General features: G+C 37.8%; 1 protein-coding gene across 1 annotated transcript; it reads right to left on the bottom strand.

The window, feature by feature from the left end:
* Positions 1-7,995: 7,995 nt before the first annotated feature.
* Positions 7,996-19,090, bottom strand: BLOC1S5 (biogenesis of lysosomal organelles complex 1 subunit 5). Its single transcript, XM_070942519.1, has 5 exons — positions 18,924-19,090; positions 16,921-17,003; positions 15,972-16,101; positions 14,011-14,069; positions 7,996-9,486 (listed from the first exon to the last, which is right to left on the bottom strand). The coding sequence occupies exons 1-5, from the start codon at positions 19,042-19,044 to the stop codon at positions 9,310-9,312; spliced, it is 570 nt and encodes a 189-aa protein (XP_070798620.1). The 5' UTR covers positions 19,045-19,090; the 3' UTR covers positions 7,996-9,309.
* Positions 19,091-19,387: the final 297 nt, after the last annotated feature.

Genomic DNA, 19,387 nt, shown 5'->3' with positions numbered 1-19,387 from the left:
TAAATCCAGAAGAGCCCTAGGATTGCAAATCTGTTTTAAATGATGGCGTTCAACCTGTCAAGAACCAATGATGAAATATCACTGGATTTGGTGACCATGCATCAGAAGCTGTAGCCTCTGAACCCACATCTACTCCATCTTTAGGGGCAGGGGTGAAATGCTCCCGGTTCGGACCGGATCGGGTGAGTAGGTAGTGATGGCGGCGGGCAGTTCGGAGAACCGGTAGCAAAAATCCCTTCCCCTCCCAGCCTCCAGCTTGCTTACCTTAGCTGCTGGTCACAACGCCTGCCCTGCTTCGCTTGCTGTAATCCCTGCAATCCATTTTTTTAAAAAAATTGATTTATATGCCGCCCTTCTCCGGAGACTCAGGGCGTCTTGCAGTGTGTTAAGCAATAGCCTTCATACTTTTGTATATTTTTATACAAAGTCAGCTTATTGCCCCCACAAACTGGTTCCTCAATTTACCTACCTTAGAAAGGATGGAAGGCTGAGTCAACCTTGAGCCTGGCGAGATTCGACCTTACTTTAATTGCAGACAGCTGGTGTTAAATTACAGTGCTTAGTCTGTTGAGCTATTCAGTCTCCTATTTGCATCAAAATTGCATCAAAAAGCAACTGAATCTCCCTGCCTGCAATCAAACTCATCGGTGAGCAGCTCTATCTGCCTGCCTGCCTGCCTGCCTGCCTGCCTGCCTGCCTGCCTGTAAGTTTTTTCCCCCTTTGGGAGCTTTAAAAAAAAAAGTTAATTGGGTTTTTTTTTTAGTTCTGTTTTTAGACCTAGCCATTTAAAGTTTAGGAAGTTTTAAATTTAGCTGTTTTTATATAAAAATAAAAAGAAAAGAAAATAATATTTGTGCAGCTTTCTGAGATTTTGTGTGTTTCTGTAGTGTTTCACTCTAACTACACAAACACACAAAATCTCACAAAGCTGTATGTGGAATTTTGTGTGTGTAAAGTGTGAAAGTTGTTTTTTTGGGCTTTTTGTGGCTGTGTGAGGTTCCTGCTTGATGCAGGGGCCATTTTGGGTGTAGCACAGCTGCTTTTACATTGTGGGTGAGCCAGTTGTGTTGTGTGTGTGTAAGTGTGAAAGTTGGTTTTTTGGGCTTTTTGTGGCTGTGTAAGGTTCCTGCTTGTTGCAGGGGCCATTTTGGGTCTAGCACAGCTGCTTTTACCTTGTGGGTGAGCCAGTTGTGTTGTGTTGTGTTTTATAAGTTAAAAAAGGGCAACAAAGTGATGTTGACTTGGCCACGCCCACCTGACCAACAAGCCACGCCCACCCAGTCACCTGACCAACAAGCCCCACCCACTAATTAAGCCATGCCCACAGAACCGGTAGCGAAAATTTTTAGATTTCACCCGTTTAGGGGATTGAGTACACCCATCCAGATCCTAACAATCTCTAGGAATCTTGTTCAATCTAGAATTGAGATGCTCAATTTTTAAATACACTGTTGATATCTGGACCTATAGCAAAGGATGAATTCTCCCAGTGGCTATATATATAGATATATATAGTAGGAGAGTTGAACCCTTAAAGATCTCACAATGAAAGGCTTTCTGACTTGACCTCTACCTCAGGGTAGGGTTCTAAATTTTTTTACTACCAGTTCTGTGGGCGTGGCTTATTTTGTGGGTGTGGCTTGATGGTCATGTGACAATTATTTAGGATTTAGCAGAGGTACTGGTCTACCAGGCTTTTAACTGCTTGCAGAGCTGTACTGATCTACCCATTTATTTTTGCAGGCACTGATCTACTCATGTATTTTGGCGTCATATCGTCACTGCTACCGGCTCGGGGAAACCGGGCCGAACCGGGAGGAACCCACCACTGCTCTACCTCCCACCATCAGTGACTCAACAACCAATCCCAGAGGAAGCATAGAACCATTGTAACATCATATATTACACTTTGAATCCCTGGAGAAAGTTTAGAAGGATACTGCAATCAATGGTGTTGAAGGTCTCTCATAGATCAAAGAAGAATAGGTGGTCATATTTCACCCATTCTGGTCTCATCACAGGTAATCAACAAGAGTGATCGGTGTGATCATGGTATAACAGCTTGACTAAGAAAGTTTCACAGAATCCTTTCTTCTGAGATCTTCCACACCACAACCACTTTCTCAATAAGCTTAATTAAAAATGACAACTTAGAAACTAGCTGATAGTTCTTTAAACTAGCTGGGTGAAGCAATGGTTTCTTCATAATGGGTACATCACCACCTCTTTTAAAGCTGGTGGTCTCCCTCCAGGATACATTTACCATTGCTCTCACCCAGCCTCTGTCACCTCCATAAAGGAAGTGGTGATGTAACCCATAAGAAGTAAAGTTGATATTACAAAGGACTCTTTCCATGCATCAGGAGCAAGAAAGTTAAATTCACCCTGGATAATCATGCCAGGTAAAGTCTGGCTCACTTCAGTTAGATCTGCCCAGTTGGCAGATCTGAGGTCAGAACAATTTTGTCCCCTAGATCAGGGGTGAAATCTACTTACCTTCCTTAGCGATTTGGGAGCATTTCAGCCCTGCTCTAAATGCACTGCAAACTCTTCCCAGTGGCCTAAAAGATGTTCTCTTGGTCTGCTTTTCCCAAAAATGGACAGAAACCAGACAATTCCTTGGAAAGTGAGTTGGGTTGTTAAAGTGAGGCAAGTTGTACCCATTCACCTTTGCATCTTGTGTGGAACTAATCCCAGTGACTCTCTTCACTGCAGTCTGTGTATTCAGAGAAAATTAATTTTTTTACTGGTTTTATTGTTTAGAAGTAATTGATTGACAAATCTATTTGCCTTCGTATGATCTCTTTCTCTGGGCTTCTGCATTCTCCTCAGTTTCTTGAGCATGATAAACAATTTGGTACTGCACTGGATTGTTGTAACCACAAACGTGTTGGTGCAAAAACATTTTTGAAGAAAATGGTGCAGGCAACCAGATTAATATATAAATAGCATTGGAAGATAGGGATGTCAAAAACAGGTAGCAATAATCTCACTCTCATTTTGAAAGTTTGTTAAATTCTTCTACTGCCATCTGTTGATGAGAAACAAACTGCAGCAGTTCTATCAGTGGTTTGCTTCCTTATAAAAGTGAAGTTTTGGATCAAACACAATTCCTGGAAATTTCTTATATGTTGCCCATGTTGGGTTTTTTTCCCGCTCTTACAATATGGAAGTGGTTTTTCCACTGCCTTATTTTCAAGATCTTTTTCCAGTCCAGTCTAGTCTACAGCCCTGGTATTTCCTGGTAGTTTTCCAAGAATTAATCAGGGCTGACCCAGCTTAACCGTCTGAGATCAGCCAAGTCATAGTCTTATTTCTTGTAAAGTGTGGAACAAACAATAATGTACCAGGAATTTATTTTACATATTCAATGAATACCATTTTGACATCTAAGTACAAGCTTTCATTTCCCTCTAATAATTAACTCAGCTGGTGAGTAGTAGGAAGTTGGTAATCTGATCAAGTTGTTTCTTTTGAGAAACAAGAGAAAAGAGTTGGAATGCTGAAGGAAATCCCAAGGTTTTAGAATAATAAAAAAGCTTTATTTATGTATTTATGGTCTGTAGAGCTGCCTATCTCACAGTAGTGACTGAACAGGGTACAAAAATTAAAACCACCACCACAACCCATGACACTCTGGGTCAAAACAATAACTCTCTAAACAAAAATCTATATCACCATCAGAGCTTGCCTACCTTCTAGCTCAAATGGGGTAGAGTTAAAATAAAACACCAGGTCAATCAAACAAGGTTGAAACATGCTCAATGGATAGATGAATAACTACATTTGGTTGTTCTCCCTTCCCCACATAAACATCACAGAAATGGTTTGTTAATATTTCTCATATTATTTTTTACAAATTAAAGGGACAAATTTCTGCCATATAATTTTTCAACTCTGTTTTTCTCTCTTAATATAGTTTTTAATAATGGCTTTACTGTAATTTGTATGTTTCTTATTTGCATTTGTTTATTGTTTTTTTTTTAAATTGTGAGTCACTCAATATGTAAGATGAGCAGCTATATAAACTAAATGAACAAATAAATAAGTCAATTATCAGGAGTGATGGGAGAGGAAAAAGTGAACAAATATATTTGTTAAATACATTTTTAAGATTAAGGGTTAGACATTTATTGGTATTCAGCTGTATTAAAAAGTGATTTGGATTAAAGCCGGTTGATGTCGCGGCGAGATCAGAAGTGAGGAGCAGGTCTCCGCACTCCCACGCCGCGTTCTCCCTGTTGGAGGGCTCCGAAAGGAGCTAAAGCCACCCTGTAAGGGTGGTGAAGTAAAGAGGGGTGCCCTGTAGGTCATGGAGAACTGCAACTCTCCTGCTAGGCCCAGGGCTTCTTCCCTCTCATCCACGATGAGAAGAGGCAGTCATCATGGCTGCCATGAAGCTGGAACAGCCGAGGCAACAAGAAATGTGCAGGAGCGGTGTAGGTGAACACTGACTGGAGCTGGGTGAGAAGATTCCTTTTTTATTTAGACCCTAACTTTAAAAGAAAAAAAAAGAAGAAAATCCAGGAAAAGAGACTCTTAGAACTATTTTTTAAAGTGGCGAATAACCAGAGAGAAAAATTCTAGACCCAAAAGAAAGGAACTAAGGGGAGAAAAGCTAAAGACCTTTTAAAACATAGAAACTGGGTAGATGTTGCTCTGGAAAGGCATTATAAAATGCTGGAACTATCTACTTGAATAGCTGACTTTGCTCCCATAAACTGAATTAAATTTGGATTAATCGATTTGTCAGACTCAAAACAACACTGAAACCTAAACTGAGGGCACCATCTACTGGTGAATGGAAAATATACCTCTACAAGCCTGCAAAATTTCTGATAAGAGAAATAAATAACATTCATCTGGAGGACTGTGGTGATACTCAGTGTTCTATAACTATCTACTTTATAATTACTGGACTCTAATGTGAGAATAAGGAAGACCTTTAAGTAAAGTGACTTTTGATTTTTGGAAAGCTGCCTGGACTACTGAGGAGCAACATTGGACCTGAATATATTGTCTTTGGACTAATGAGTAAGAGCGTGACTTACCAAAATATGACAAGATGCTCCATCAGGGGAAATGAGTGAGATTTCAAAAGAAATGGTATTAATGTTTCAAAAGCATTAGGGATACTATGACCAAGAATCACAGAGAGATGAAGAACCTAGTGCAAGGCATAAATGGGAAAATAGAAAATATCCTACAACTGATAATGAATGAAGATCAAAGAGTCCAGGAAAGAGAGGAGACAACAGAAAGAATGGAGGAAAAGATGCCAATAAACAAGGAGATGAGAAGGAGAAGACGATAAAGATAATAATGACTGATGAAATAAACCAAGAGAAAAGTACTTTAAGAGATTTAAAAATGTAATAGGATAAAATGGAAGATACTTTTGAAAGGGAGATAGGGGCTTAGGTGGACACTCTGGAGATCTGGCAGTTTAGATGGGTAGAGATGGGAGAAATATTCAGACTGAATGGTGAAGATGCAGATGTTGATAGAGGCAAAGATATAACAGAGGAGTATGGGAGGCAAGCTAAAAAACAAATAAGAATTAAAGTATTAAAACAGGCAAGAGATGACGGATAGAAAGGAAATATTTTTTTCCTAATATAATGATGGCCTGATTAAAAACTAGAATAGAGGTAAAAATAAGAATGCACACTTTTATATAAAGCAATAAGATGGAAAGATTGGAGGTTGAAATATGATATTATTACGTATGTTTAAATAATATGATGATTGGTATTAGGATGGTGTATTGAAACATTGAATAACTAAATAATGAAGGACTATGTCTTAATATAAGCATGTATATTAACATTAGGATTAGTAATGGTGGTCTGACTAGAAGCTAGAATAGAGATAGAAATAAGAAATAGGGGGAATATTAGCACATATAATTTTTATATAATAAAATATAAACAATAACTAGATGGAAAGATTAGAGGCTGAAAGATGGTATTACTATGTATGCTCAAATAATATCATTGGCATTAAAATGGAACATTGAAATATTGAATTATTTTAAAACAAACATGTATATTAATACTAGGATTACATAAATTTATTATTATTATTATTATTATTATTATTATTATTATTATTATTATTATTATTATTATTATTATTATTATTATTATTATTATTATTGCTACTTGTATCAAAATGAATTATACCCAGAGGCCACACTGTTCATGTATTGATATTGATGTATATTTAAAAATAAAAATCCAATAAAACTTAAAAAAAAAAAAACAAGTGATTCTTTGAAGATTCTAGGAAACCATGAAAAAGTCAAATGGATGATCTCAAAGTCTAGGAGAAAAACTTTCAGAAATGATCTCAGCAGCAAGGAATTATTTTGAGATATTTGTAAAAAAGTAGAAGTTGTTAATTTTAGGAGGGATTTTCTCACAATCTCAAATTCTATGCTTGGATAGCTTCTGCCCATCAGCATTTACATGCCCATGAGTCTTTTACAGAGATTAAAAAGATTTCTGTTATAAATGCTGATGGGAGTACGGCTATTCCATTGCAATGTAGACCTTGTTAATTATAGAGCCATTAATCTACTTAATATGATTAGAAAGACTCACATAATGGAAATGGAGGGATTGGACTAAAGAGGAGACTGGCATTTTAAAAAAAGAAACAAAATCTGATAATTTTTCCTACAGAGTACTAGTAAAAAATGGAACTAGATCCATACTAGATCACTGGAAGTAGGCAATTACATGAAACTGATCTATTCTGGTTCATTCGTTCCTAATCTTTTAAATATTTATTTGAAGTTTTGTTTGCTCTGTGTGAAAAATTATTCAGATCCAGGTACTGTTTAATAATTAGGCATATACTTTTGTATATACCTGCTTAGTAGGGCTTTTTGGCCCCCCCTGAGCGGTGTTCTATTTTATACAAAGGCAGCTTATTGCCCCCACAAACCGGGTCCTCAAAGTACATGTATGGAACAGAGTAGAGTGTGGAACAGAGTACAGTATGCGGGTGAGGGATGAAGGTGAAGATTCAATAAGAAATTTTCAGGTGAAGCTGTGAGCTATTGCTAAACAGGTACTGTAACAGATGGAAAATATATAAAGACTCATGAAGTGGAAGGACAAGACTTAACTCTGCCATGCCAAGCAAGTGAGAACTGACATTCTTTTTTTTTTTTAATTTATTTTTTAATTTGATTTATATGCCGCCCTTCTCTGGAGACTCAGGCGGCTTACAGTGCATTAAGCAATAGCCTTCATACTTTTGTATATTTTATACAAAGTCAGCTTATTGCCCCCACAAACTGGGTCCTCAGTTTACCTACCTTAGAAAGGATGGAAGGCTGAGTCAACCTTGAGCCTGGCAAGATTCGAACTTACTTTAATTGCAGACATCTGGTGTTAAATTACAGTGCCTTGTCTGCAGAGCTATCCAGGCTCCTGACATTCTTGTCTTCTGACAAATAAAGATGTCAGTGCCAGGTCTGATAGGCATTTCTCCACCACCTTTTTTTCAGAGTTATAAATTGGAAGAGGTGCTCTGGGGCTACTATGTCTTTAATTTATTCTGTTATAAAAACCAAATTCAATATCCAAGGCAAAATGCTATAGTAGCAAGAGCATCAATACGTCCTTTGAGGATTAATGCACCCAGAACTGTTAAAGACCTTTTTGTAATAAACTTTGAACTCTGTTAATTTACTCTTCCATCGAGCAAGATGGGGCTACACAGATATGAAAAACTGTTTTCCCCTGAATAGGGATTTCATTAGGAGTTCTTCTTTCTCCAGTAGAGAAATATTTTAAAGTCACCTATTGCCCCCCTCCTCTCACAACTCACGAGAGAGTTAACAACATTCCAGCATACCTCAACGTTGGCAAATGGAGTTTTAGTCTAGCTACCTGATGATGATTGATGAAGCTTGTCAGCTATACAGTAGTGGATAGAACAGCTTGGCAGAAGTTCAGTGTTATTGAAAGAAATCACAAATACTTATTCCATCTCCTCTGCTCACTTTAATCACATTATCAACAGACTGTCAGGATAGTCTTGACACTAAGCCATACATTCACACAAGCAACCTATTGTTGGCTTATTGCAGATAAGACAGATAATGGGTAATTTTGTTTTACATTTCTCCATTTTATAGACTGCCTGTTAAAATAACACTCAATTTTCCTGCCTTTTGCCTAACTTATTTCAACTTTCACCTTGTTATTAATGCTTTTTTAAAACAGATAAAATGGCAAAGAACTAAATCATGAACCTTGAGCACAGTATGCAGATATTTAATACATATTAAATCATGGAGTTCACCCACAAATTAATTATGCTCCAGAATACTATTTACTTGCAAAACACAATTTGATCTGCAAGAACACTGTTCATTTGCAGTGTTCACCAAAAGGGCTCAACCCCCTATAATGTTAAATATTGTCAGTGAAGGGCTGCAGAGGATTCAAAGCCAACACAGGCTTCAAAGTGCATGTGGAGCCAAAAGTAGCATCTGTAAAGAAACATCTTAAAGAAGCAGTGATTTTTCTTAGACTCATGTGAGTGTCATTTGCAGCTGCAGCATGATCCTGAGAAAGTCTGAGATGTTCCTGAAGATATTATAGGCACATCACTGCATACTACAAATTACATTTTGCCTTTGAATCTACACAACCCTATTCCAGAGTTTTTCAGGCCATTAAACATATGAGAGTATTTTTTTGTATGACACACAGGAATACTAATAGGATAAATACATACCTCAAAGACAGCCAACCTAATACCCTCCCATTCTCTCGTCAGAACAAATTCAGTGCAATAATGACTTCTTTCTCAGGGTTTTTAAAACTTATCCTGATAACCTTGGTAACATAAAGAATTCATTCATGGACTTCAGACTATTATACTCCCAAGTTATGTGGCCTTTTACAGTTATTAACTCTACACGTCAGGCCATTGCTGTATGTCTGCACATAATTATGACCCCTCCCTGCCTCCAACTGAAGCGAATTCTTCAGGGAAAGTAACAGGAGAGCTCATTGAAAGGACTAAAAAAAAAACATACTTAATTATTCATTTTGTAAATAGACTTTAACTGTGCACTTAACCTGGTTTTGTTGAAGTACAATACTGTTATTGCTGCTATCAAACCTTTTGTGTGTGTGTTTGAAACAATAACTCAGTGCAAGGAACCAATTTCAATTGCAACTCAGCACTTTTGGTTTTGGTCCCCGTTATTTTTATCTAGATTCTAATACTGTGCTGGAAATCCTGAAACTTGAAAACTGCCAGAAAATGCCAGAAGAGAGTTTCTTAAAGAGCCTGTTTTGGGAGGTCCTTCTCCAAAGCTGCATATTGTTCTTTAAGATGCTCCATAGCTTTTGTATGCTCTTCATTAACCATTGTTTTCAGGCGGTGCTGCTCCTTCATGAATTCCTCCCAGTCAGCTATACGTTGGGCTTCACCAGCTCTTAGTTTCTCAGTCTGAAGCTGAGGAGAAAAAGCAGGTAATAAATGTTGAATCTAGCAATGAAGAGATAAAACAGTTTACTGTACATTGCAATGAGGATATCTGTTTAAAAGAAGTTATTTTTCCTTATTTTATGAAAATGTGTAGTTTGTACCAATAAATCAATCGATAAACTCACAAACAGAAAGGAAAAAAAGAAAAATCAATCAAATCTTTGCTAGGGCCTTTGGGCCACCATGATAGAATATAAAGAACTGCAATTATAAAAGTATTTTAAAATGCAATAAAATTACATAAAACACATTAGAGTAACTGTAGTACAAACAGCAGTGGCAATCACCAAACTTTGTGCTAAGCATCAACTGTAGGTTGGATGGATACAACACATGATAGCACAAAATCAGGCAACCTGGCAAGATGTGTCAAGATCCTGATTAGACAGAAGCAGTGTCAGACATTGTGCTATTTATCAGGGTAGTCCTTTCAAATGAGATATGTATCTTCCTTGATTTCCTATAGAGCAGGGATGTCCAACCTTGGCAACTTTAAAACCCTGGACTTCAACTTTCAGAATTCTGGCTGGCTGGGGAATTCTGGGGGTTGAAGTCCACATGTCTTTAAGTTGCCAAAGTTGGACACTGTGCTACAAAAGAACATATAGCTTAGGGATTCTACACAGCCATTACCACATTGGCATAAGCAGTGCTGAAAAGGGATGTTTTTATATTGCCTCCCCTCCCCCAAAAAACCCAAAGGGAGTAGTGCAGCCAACCAGGCCAAGGTAAAAACCTTGAGATGGCATATACCCATTTGAGAAGAAAAGATTCAGAATAGTGGTCTCTGAAACATTTCCTCATATACATGTTCACTCATTGTACCTGTTTGGATCAATGGCTGTCCTATTATTCAACGTTTGAAATTATATTTTGATCTACACAAGATAGATTATTACAGATAGTCCTTGACTAACAGCCATTTGTTTAGCTACTATTCGGAGTTATGATGGTGCTGAAAAATATGGCTTATAACCAGCGATGGGATTCAGCCGGTTTGTGAGGGAAAGAGAAGGACGCTTTCCCTCTTTCTTCTCCCTGCTCCTCCTCCTTCCCTTGTGCCAGCCGCTCTGTTGCCTGTTTCTTCCTTGCAGCACAGTGCCCAGGGTCCCCTTTAATAGCGGGGTGGGGGGGTGGGGGTAATTTAAGAACTGGTTTGCCCAGGGTCAGTTTGGCCATCATGGGAGGTTCATCTCACATGTGCGGCAGAGCTCGAGGATGGAGATGGGCCATGCCACCCACGACAGCCAACCTAACCCTGGGCAAACCGGTTGTTAAATTATTTGAATCCACCACTGCTTACAACCTACTCCTTACATGACCATTGCAGTATCCTCTCAATTACATGAACATAATTCAGATGGTTGGCATAAATTTTGCATTAATGTTGACTACAGTGCCTGAGGATCATGTGATCGCCTTCCCAGCTGGCTTCTGACAAGTAAAGTCAATAGGAAAACAGGCAAGGGAGGTCACAAGTCATGATCACATGATATCTCTCATTTAATGATCAAGGCAATAAATGTCATAAAATTTGATGCAATCATGTGCTGCCACAGAAAAGACATGCCTCTGGGTTCTTCAACATGGCATTGTGTGATTGATGGGATCCACAACATGCCCATTCAACCTGACCTCATCAGGCGGATAGAAATGTGGAAACAGGCAGTCCCTGAAGTAGCCTGGCTTGATGTCATGAAAGGATTTATAGGTGATAAACAGCACTTGGGAGTCAACTGGTGCATTTCAGAATGCTGAGGAGACACAATATACTATGATACATCCATCCATGTTGCCCCATTTTGGGCCAACTGCAGCTTCCAGATGGTTTTCAAGAGCAGCCCCATATATACCACATTACAGAAATCCAAGAGGAGAAGACTAAGGTATGAGTAACTTCCTGATAGTCTAACCCAGGGGTGTAAAATTCGCGGCATCATGGCAGCGTCATGTGACATATCGTGATTTTCTCCGTTTGCTAAACTGGGCATGGGTGTGGCCAGCATGTGACACATCCGGCCTGTGGACCACGATTTTGACAGCCCTGGTCTAATAGTAAGCTAAAAAGAGATAAAATTGTCTAAGACATTTTACTTAAAGAAAAACAACTGAGAGCGATCAATAATGGACAGGGTGTAATCTCCCTCAAAATAGTTCTCAAAGCATTAGGAGAACTGCACTGGATGAATACTTGCCATAGCATTCTTTGGCACACTTTTAATCTACAGAATGTATCCTGCAGCAAAGGAGGCCTTATGTCTTTCTGAGTGAATATCATAGAGAAGACCAAGAGTCTGCAATACATTCCAATCTTCAGCATTGGTTAAAAAAGAAAAGCAGCTTTTCCTATGACATCTGCTCTTTCCTCAAACATAATTTATCTTAATGTTCATCTGCTGGTATGCAACATAGCTATAAGAAACTGGGCTGATCAAGGTTGTGCCTTGATGTTTGGCTCCAAAATCAGAAGAGAAGGAAAATATGTGGACTGGGGAGAGGATAGATGTGCAAACTTGCAGTACACTTTCTCTCTCTTAGCACGCTTAGGAAATTTAAGAATGTTATATTTGCACTGCATCTGACAGCATTTTGCCCTTATCAATTACATAGAAATAAGAAATATGAAATTTGCTTCAATCTGCTTACAGTGCTCCTCTATTAGGGCTGAATTTTTTTTAAAAAAGGACTGCCTACTCCTAATTTAGGGAAGCACAGAAGAAAAATATAGAATTAACTTCTTGCACAGTTTTTCCCAATGCTGAGGTTTAAGAATGTGTATTACAAACCAACAGTGTGCTGCCATCTGAGAGGTTCTAGCAAGCTGCATTTTCTTATAATCTGGCCTTTCATGAAATAAGATCCACAGGTATGAAATGCTTTCATTTCAGAAAGCTGTACTCATAATATGTTCAGTGTTTTTGACTGACCAGGAAAGATTTCCATTTCCATTCTGTTGGGTATTTTTTGTTCCATGCAAAACAGGGATTTCCCTTTTCTGTGGCTGTGAACGAAATTCTTAGAAAAACTTTCCACCCATATAGAAGCCGAGATGATATAAAAACTTTGGTATTTTTTAAGCAACTATGAAAGTCTAATTAAAACTGCAGGTTTGCCTATGACTTTTTTTTTTACATCTGGTGTAGCTAATCCAGAAGAAGGTCTACTTTTCATCTTCCTGACAATTTTAAAAGAACATCTAGATTTGTTTCAGAACAATTGGTGAATCTCAGAATTACTTAATTCATATTCTTACATGCAATTTTAATCTGATGGGAATTAAATGTCCATTTTGCAAGTTAAACATGTATATCTTTTGACTGATATACTCCGAAATAGTCCTGTTGAAAGCCACACCAGATTAAGAAGTGACCAAATCACAGATTGCTTCAGTGTAAAGCTTTAATAGTATGAATCTGGACAGAAAAGGGAAATAAGCTTGAAGGTACACAGCCTTTGAACATTAAGTATAGCCTGAAGTATCTTTGACTGGTTTAGTGTTTAGATGACATGGTGGGCACACTATCCTAAAAATTTAACAGCAGAGATTTAAGAAACAAAAACACTCAGTTTCATTGCTAACAATATATCAACCAAGAAGGAAGAGCAAGAGGTGCAAGACAAGTCTAGAGAATCTTGGATGTGAAGTAAAAATATCTTAGTATTAAAATGGTAATCTGGATGGACTAGTTGTGAACATAAAACCATCCTATTCTCATTCATATAGCACTGCTCAAATTTCAAGATAAGATGGACAATTTTCTATCAATTATCCACTGAATATTATAGGGAGTACTCGCTTAACAACTATTCCTTGTATTTACGGCTGGCACAACACCCCTGGAGTCATGTGACTGTGATTTACAATTTTTCCTGCCAGCTTTGGACAAGCAAAGTCAATGAGGAAGTCAGCAGGAAGTTGCAAATCACGGCCATGTGAGGTCCTTGCTTTATGATGGCATCTGAATGGCTGGACTGCTGTCACTAAACAAGGTTTTTTGAGTTTCCAGCCTCAGCCTTGTTAAGTGTAGATTCCCTGTACTCATAATGGATGTGGCAAGTTTAATATACCCTTTTATAAATGTTGAACTAGTTTAATGGATAGACGTAATAATCCTGAGGAAACAGGAGGAAGAAATATTGTACAACCAAGGTAACAGTGAGATAAAATAAATCTGAAGTTAGAGCAGAAGTGTAATTTGAGAAAGCATTTCAGATAGGACCCTCCCTGTCACAAAAAAAGGGGAGGGTGGGGAACACATTCAGACTTATTGTAACATTGCAATAAAAAGTGTACAGTATTCACATTCATGACTTTCTTTTCTTAATCTGGTCTGTCTTGAAGGGATGACCCTCCCCTCCCCAATATTAGATACCCCTTTGAGACTAAAATAATCCATTTAAAGTCCCTTGTGCCTTCCCCAGCCAGTTGCTTCCCTCTTCCTTAATAAGCTTAATGTTGCTGGTTTATAAATGTGAAATATTAGCATTTACCTGACTTTCTTCCTGTTCTGTTTGCTGCAAGGTATGGAACTTCTGGTTGGCTACCTGTACTGAAATAAAGTTTATTTACAGTTGTGCAACTCATCATTCATACTTTTAATGGACAGTTCCGTTTTTAATGTGAGAACTACACTGGCTTTGCTCACGCTACTTTAACTCAAAATGTGCTATATACTCATAGGTCTTTCTAATCTAATCTAATCTAATCTAATCTAATCTAATCTAATCTAATCTAATCTAATCTAATCTAATCTAATCTAATCTAATCTAATCATCTCTATGATTTGCTAAGCCTAGTTTAAATATAATTTCTAAACCCTTATAAAAGTAGCTTATAACAATACAGCCCAAGCAGAAAGTGTTAGCTACTTTACATTGAAAATAAGCTCTAACATTAATTGAACTTGGTTAAACACTTTTACTCTATGAACGGAAACCTGGAAAATATGAAAATATATTGTCTGGAACACATCTCTCACCTTTATCTTAAGTTGAAAAATAATAGAGTAAAGGTAGCGCAACACTTTTAAATAACTATGTGCTACCTTAGAGCAAAATCTTATCTTAATCAAACATCCTGTTTTAAGAGAGCCAGCTGGCTGGCAAGTGGAAACCCAGAAACAGGACAAAACTGTACTCTCTCAATTTACATTCCAGAAATTGCTATTGACAGGCATTTTGCCTTTGCATTTGAAACAAATAAAGGGATGTGATAGTAGCAGCTGGCTAACCTGGTTTGAACTTAGTAACTAAACTGGCAAGGCCTTATTAGTCCTTGGAGAGGAGCCATCAAGGAATTCCAGAGCTGCAAGTTAGACAGAAAATTGAAAAATATTTCACCCTTCAGCACCACCACTCGAAAAAGAGAGGACAAACCACATACCGTGTTTCCCTGAAAATAAGACCTGGTCTTATATTAATTTTTGCTCCAAAATACACATTAGAGCTTATTTTCTGGTTAGGTCTTATTTTGGGGGAAATACGGTACTAAATGCAGCCATCTGGCTGACAATCTTAACTGGGGCTTATTTTGGGGGTAGGGCTTATATTATGAGCATCCTGAAAAATCATGCTAAGACTTATTTTCTGGTTGGGTCCTATTTTTGGGGAAACAGGGTATAACTTATGGCCAAAAACAATTACATGGATATGTCATACAGTTATATAGAGTCAAGTTTGAAACAAAGGAGACCCTGTTTTTTATAGCTGTCCTTAATTGATAGTTACTGATCAGTTTCAATATCTGGTGGAAAAAAGTCACAGTTCACCACTTGTCGAATGGAATTTATCATCATGGGAAAACAAATAGTTAATTTCAGAGGCAGATGTCTAACAAACAGATATCATGAAATCAAATTCTCTATTTTATGGGCAAATTTAACTCATTTAAAGACGGCAATCACAGCAACAGAACATAATAGAGCAGGGGAGAGTTTAACCAGCATCTTCCGATTTAATTTTTTTTGCAAATGAAAAGAAGTCCATTTATTTTTCTTTGAAGTGAAATGCTACCAGCAAAGCTCTGCTGCAATTCAGCACAAAGATAGTCTGTGTTCCCATTGGAGGCTTTGCCCAGCTCAAGTCCCTAAACCCAGGTTAGTCATTACCAGTGGTGGGTTGCCCCCGGTTCGGACCGGTTCTATAGAACCGGTAGTAAAACCGGTGGGAGGCTCCGCCCACCGACCCCGACGTCATCAGGAAGCTTCTGTGCATGCATGCGCGCACAGAAGCATGCGCGCACGAGCAAAGCAAGCACGTGTGGGCGGCCCCATTGTGAACCGGTAGTAAAGGTAAGTAGAACCCACCTCTGTTCATTACACAAGTCAACAAAACTCTCTAGGGAAATGCATTTTTTTCCAATTTCAAAAGGTTCGGTAAGCTCATTGGTGTTTTGAGAATCTATACATTTTAACACATTCTTTAAATACAAAAGAATATAAATTTCCCCTTACATCTCTTTAATATTTCATTTAGATTTTCATGCATTACTTCTTCGCATTTTGGCAAAATCTTGTCATTTGCTTCAAATATTGTGTTGTTTAAGTTTTCAAGAACCCGCAATTCTCGGAGACCCCTTTTTTCCTGTTTGAAAAAAAGAAAGGGATAATTCTAAATATTCTACAAAAAAGCTGACATTTTATTAACATCAAATCCAGTTTCACTTAAAAAAGAACTAAACTGAAATTCTATACCCCCTTACTGGAAAGTAAAATTCATTGAACTCAGTGATATTTACAGCTAATCAGGCATGTACACATTTTCATTGTGAAACAGATTAAAATATCTAGATTTTTAATTCTTAGACTCCCGTTGACTACATAAGTACTTGGAAATATCTCAGCAGTACTCAGGGGAACGTATTACTGATTAAATATGCTTATGCAGTAACTCCACAATTAATATTCCCACACATTGTATGTTAATACATCCTCACTATTCTTCATTTAAACATCACATTTAAACAATAAGCATTTTAATAATTTTATTTGTTCATTTTATCATCCAGTCTTGAAAGAAAATCACTCTGGCAGATAGAAAGCTACCAGAATTTCATACATTATCTTCTTATTCTTATTAAAGTTTTGCTGCCATCTTGTGGCAACAATATTGAACAATTATGTTCAATATTATGTTTGAATTTGGGCATTAAATATTTAAATACCTTGAAAGGACATTTAATATTTAAATACCTTGAAAGGGCATTTAATATTTAAATGCCTTGAAAGGGCATTTAATATTAAAAAAGCATTTTTCTGCATATTTCACATATTTTTTTAAAAAATGAAAAGTCAGTCTCTCCTATCATTTACATAATATGCTAGTGAAGCTTTGCTTTTTAATTCGAAATCACCTTCTTTCACAAATCCATCATACTTCATTTCAAAACAATAACTAACATACTTCAAATTCTTTGATGAAATAACGAATTTCTCCTTGAATAACTGGTCTGTGGTCCAGAAGTCGGGAATATATTTCGCCAACATCTACAAGAAAAATGATGAATTATAACCTATTTATATATTCCATGGGTATATATTAAAACCTGGGTAGGTTGAGTTTTTTTTTTCTTCCTCTGTAGTCCACTTTCCTCTTTTATAGTAGTTTTTCTCCCTTACGATTTCCCCACAGCTACAGGGAGGAAAATTCCTTCAAAGTAGCAGTATATGAGCCATGGTGGCACAGTGGTTAAAATGCAATACTGCAGGCTAATTCTGCTTACTACCGGCTGTCACTAGTTCGGCAGTTCAAGTCTTACTGGCTCAAGGTTGACTCAGCCTTTCATCCTTCCAAGGTCGATAAAATGAGGACCCAGATTGTTGGGGGCAATATGCTGGCTCTGTGAACCGCATAAAGAGGGCTGTAAAGCACTGTGAAGCGGTATATAAATCTAAGTGCTGTTGCTATTAAGGCTTTTTTATCTTGCTTTTTAGACAAATCAGTGTCCAAGTTTGTACTGCCATTACAAAAGCCATTTTAATTCCATAAAGTTGAGGAGCTATCAAAGTAAACTTCCTTCTATCAACAGGCACTCAAACATTTGTTGAGTTTTTGAGTATAAAGAGTTACATGCAACACAATTGCTTTATACCTTAAAGCGAATACATAAAATTATGTCTACAGTCAGACTATTTTACAGACTAACTTTGTCAAAGGACTTTCCTTGCTAGTTTACCGAGAACAGTTTTTTTAATATATATATGAAACCTATACATTTTATTGTACTATTTAGGGTGAAGGATAAAACAGATAAACAGAACATTTTAAAAAGAAAAGAAATGCTAATTTTACTCTTGTCAATTGTTTTGATGTGTCCAAAAAATCTCCAATTCTGTGAAATCCTCAGTTACTCAGCTCAACTAGCTCATCAAAATGCCATCTTTGCTGCCCACTGGAAAAACATTTTCTTTGGTTTTGTGTGTGCATGAGCTCAAGTGGGGAAAGACTAAGGCAAAATAGAACTATCCACAGAAATACTGTTTTTGGACAGATCTCAATGATTTTCTGAAAGGATCCCATTTTAGATAATAATATGTCTCGGGGCCATGCAATCCCTGGATTTAAAGGCAAAAAGATGCTTTGGAATGCACAAGAGTTGTTGACTCTGGGCATGTTTAACTCATTGACTGACTGATTATATGCCATCAAATTATTTTGGACTCGTGGCCACCACAATAATTATCTCCATGATAGCTTATCCCTAACTTGTTTTTTTAAGTCTCCCAGCAATGTACTCATCACCACGGTAACTATGGTTGGCAGGTTACAATCAGCAATTTTTAATAAAACATCCACAGGATAATCAATCAAACAAAACAGTGCGAACCGCAAAATACCATCAAAAATAAAAATTCTAGCAAGAACAGGCAAAAATGGCAAGAGAGAGAAGTAAGTATGCCTTCAGACAGTAAAAGCCCCTCTTAAGCCATCCTTCCATAAGCCAACTCTAACCAAGTTCAACTGAATTAGCCTAACACTGATAACTTCCATTTGCTTGACAGATCATGCAGAGTTGGTCTTTCTTCCCGGGGCCATTCCAGGCTCTTAGCTAGGATACAGGCAATTTATTATTTTATCCTTTCTGATTCCTTTCAGAATCCATTGGTGTTTTTTTTTTTTTTTAAATACATAAAGGGTTAGAATAGTTTGCCCGAATTTCGTCCAAATACCTTTGCTGTCTCAGGATCTTCGCTTCTTCTGCTTCCTTCTGATGTGTCTCAGTTATTGGGCAATAGATCACAAGGAAGGCGGTTCACCGCCAATCACCATTACCATGCCCGCTCTACTTCCAAAGCAAACTACTCCCTCGTTACTCTAGGGATACTATGTTTGCAATGATCCTATCAGCATGCAAGAGAATTGAAACTTAACGGAGGAAAGCAAAGGGAAAGACCAGCATTTCCTACCTTTAAAAATAGGACAAGAGGACGCGGACCCAAGTGAATCCCTCCTTTTATTGCCGCTTTCAGAAACCGGAGACTCCGCAGTTTTATTGACGCTTAAGGTCCCGGCAGCCCCGCTACTCATTTCACTCAAAGCCTCCCCAGGAGGACCGCAGCGAGACGACTTTGGAGTTCCTCCTTACGAAAGCGCATGCGCAACTGTCATAAGGCGCTCTGGACGGGGCTAGATGTGAGTACTGCGCATGAGCAGGGAGGCTTTCACTTTGTGAAGCCGTTTCCAAAACAACCGGTGGGAGGAATCGTCCTCTATGACGTCAACAGTTGACGTCTCATTGAAGGATTCCGGAATGGCTCATTCTACTTAGGGTCTACGTCATAGATCGGGAGCTAAGGGGCATGCAGTATGAATATGAATTAGCCAGCAAGCTACGTCTCCACATTTTTGAATAAATTTTTGAAGAGATCTA

Source organism: Pituophis catenifer, unplaced genomic scaffold, assembly GCF_029215685.1.
Source record: "Pituophis catenifer annectens isolate HBS135680 unplaced genomic scaffold, rPitCat1.0.hap2 SCAF_3, whole genome shotgun sequence".
Lineage (NCBI taxonomy): Eukaryota > Metazoa > Chordata > Lepidosauria > Squamata > Colubridae > Pituophis > Pituophis catenifer.
This window is presented reverse-complemented; position numbering and strand designations above follow the sequence as displayed.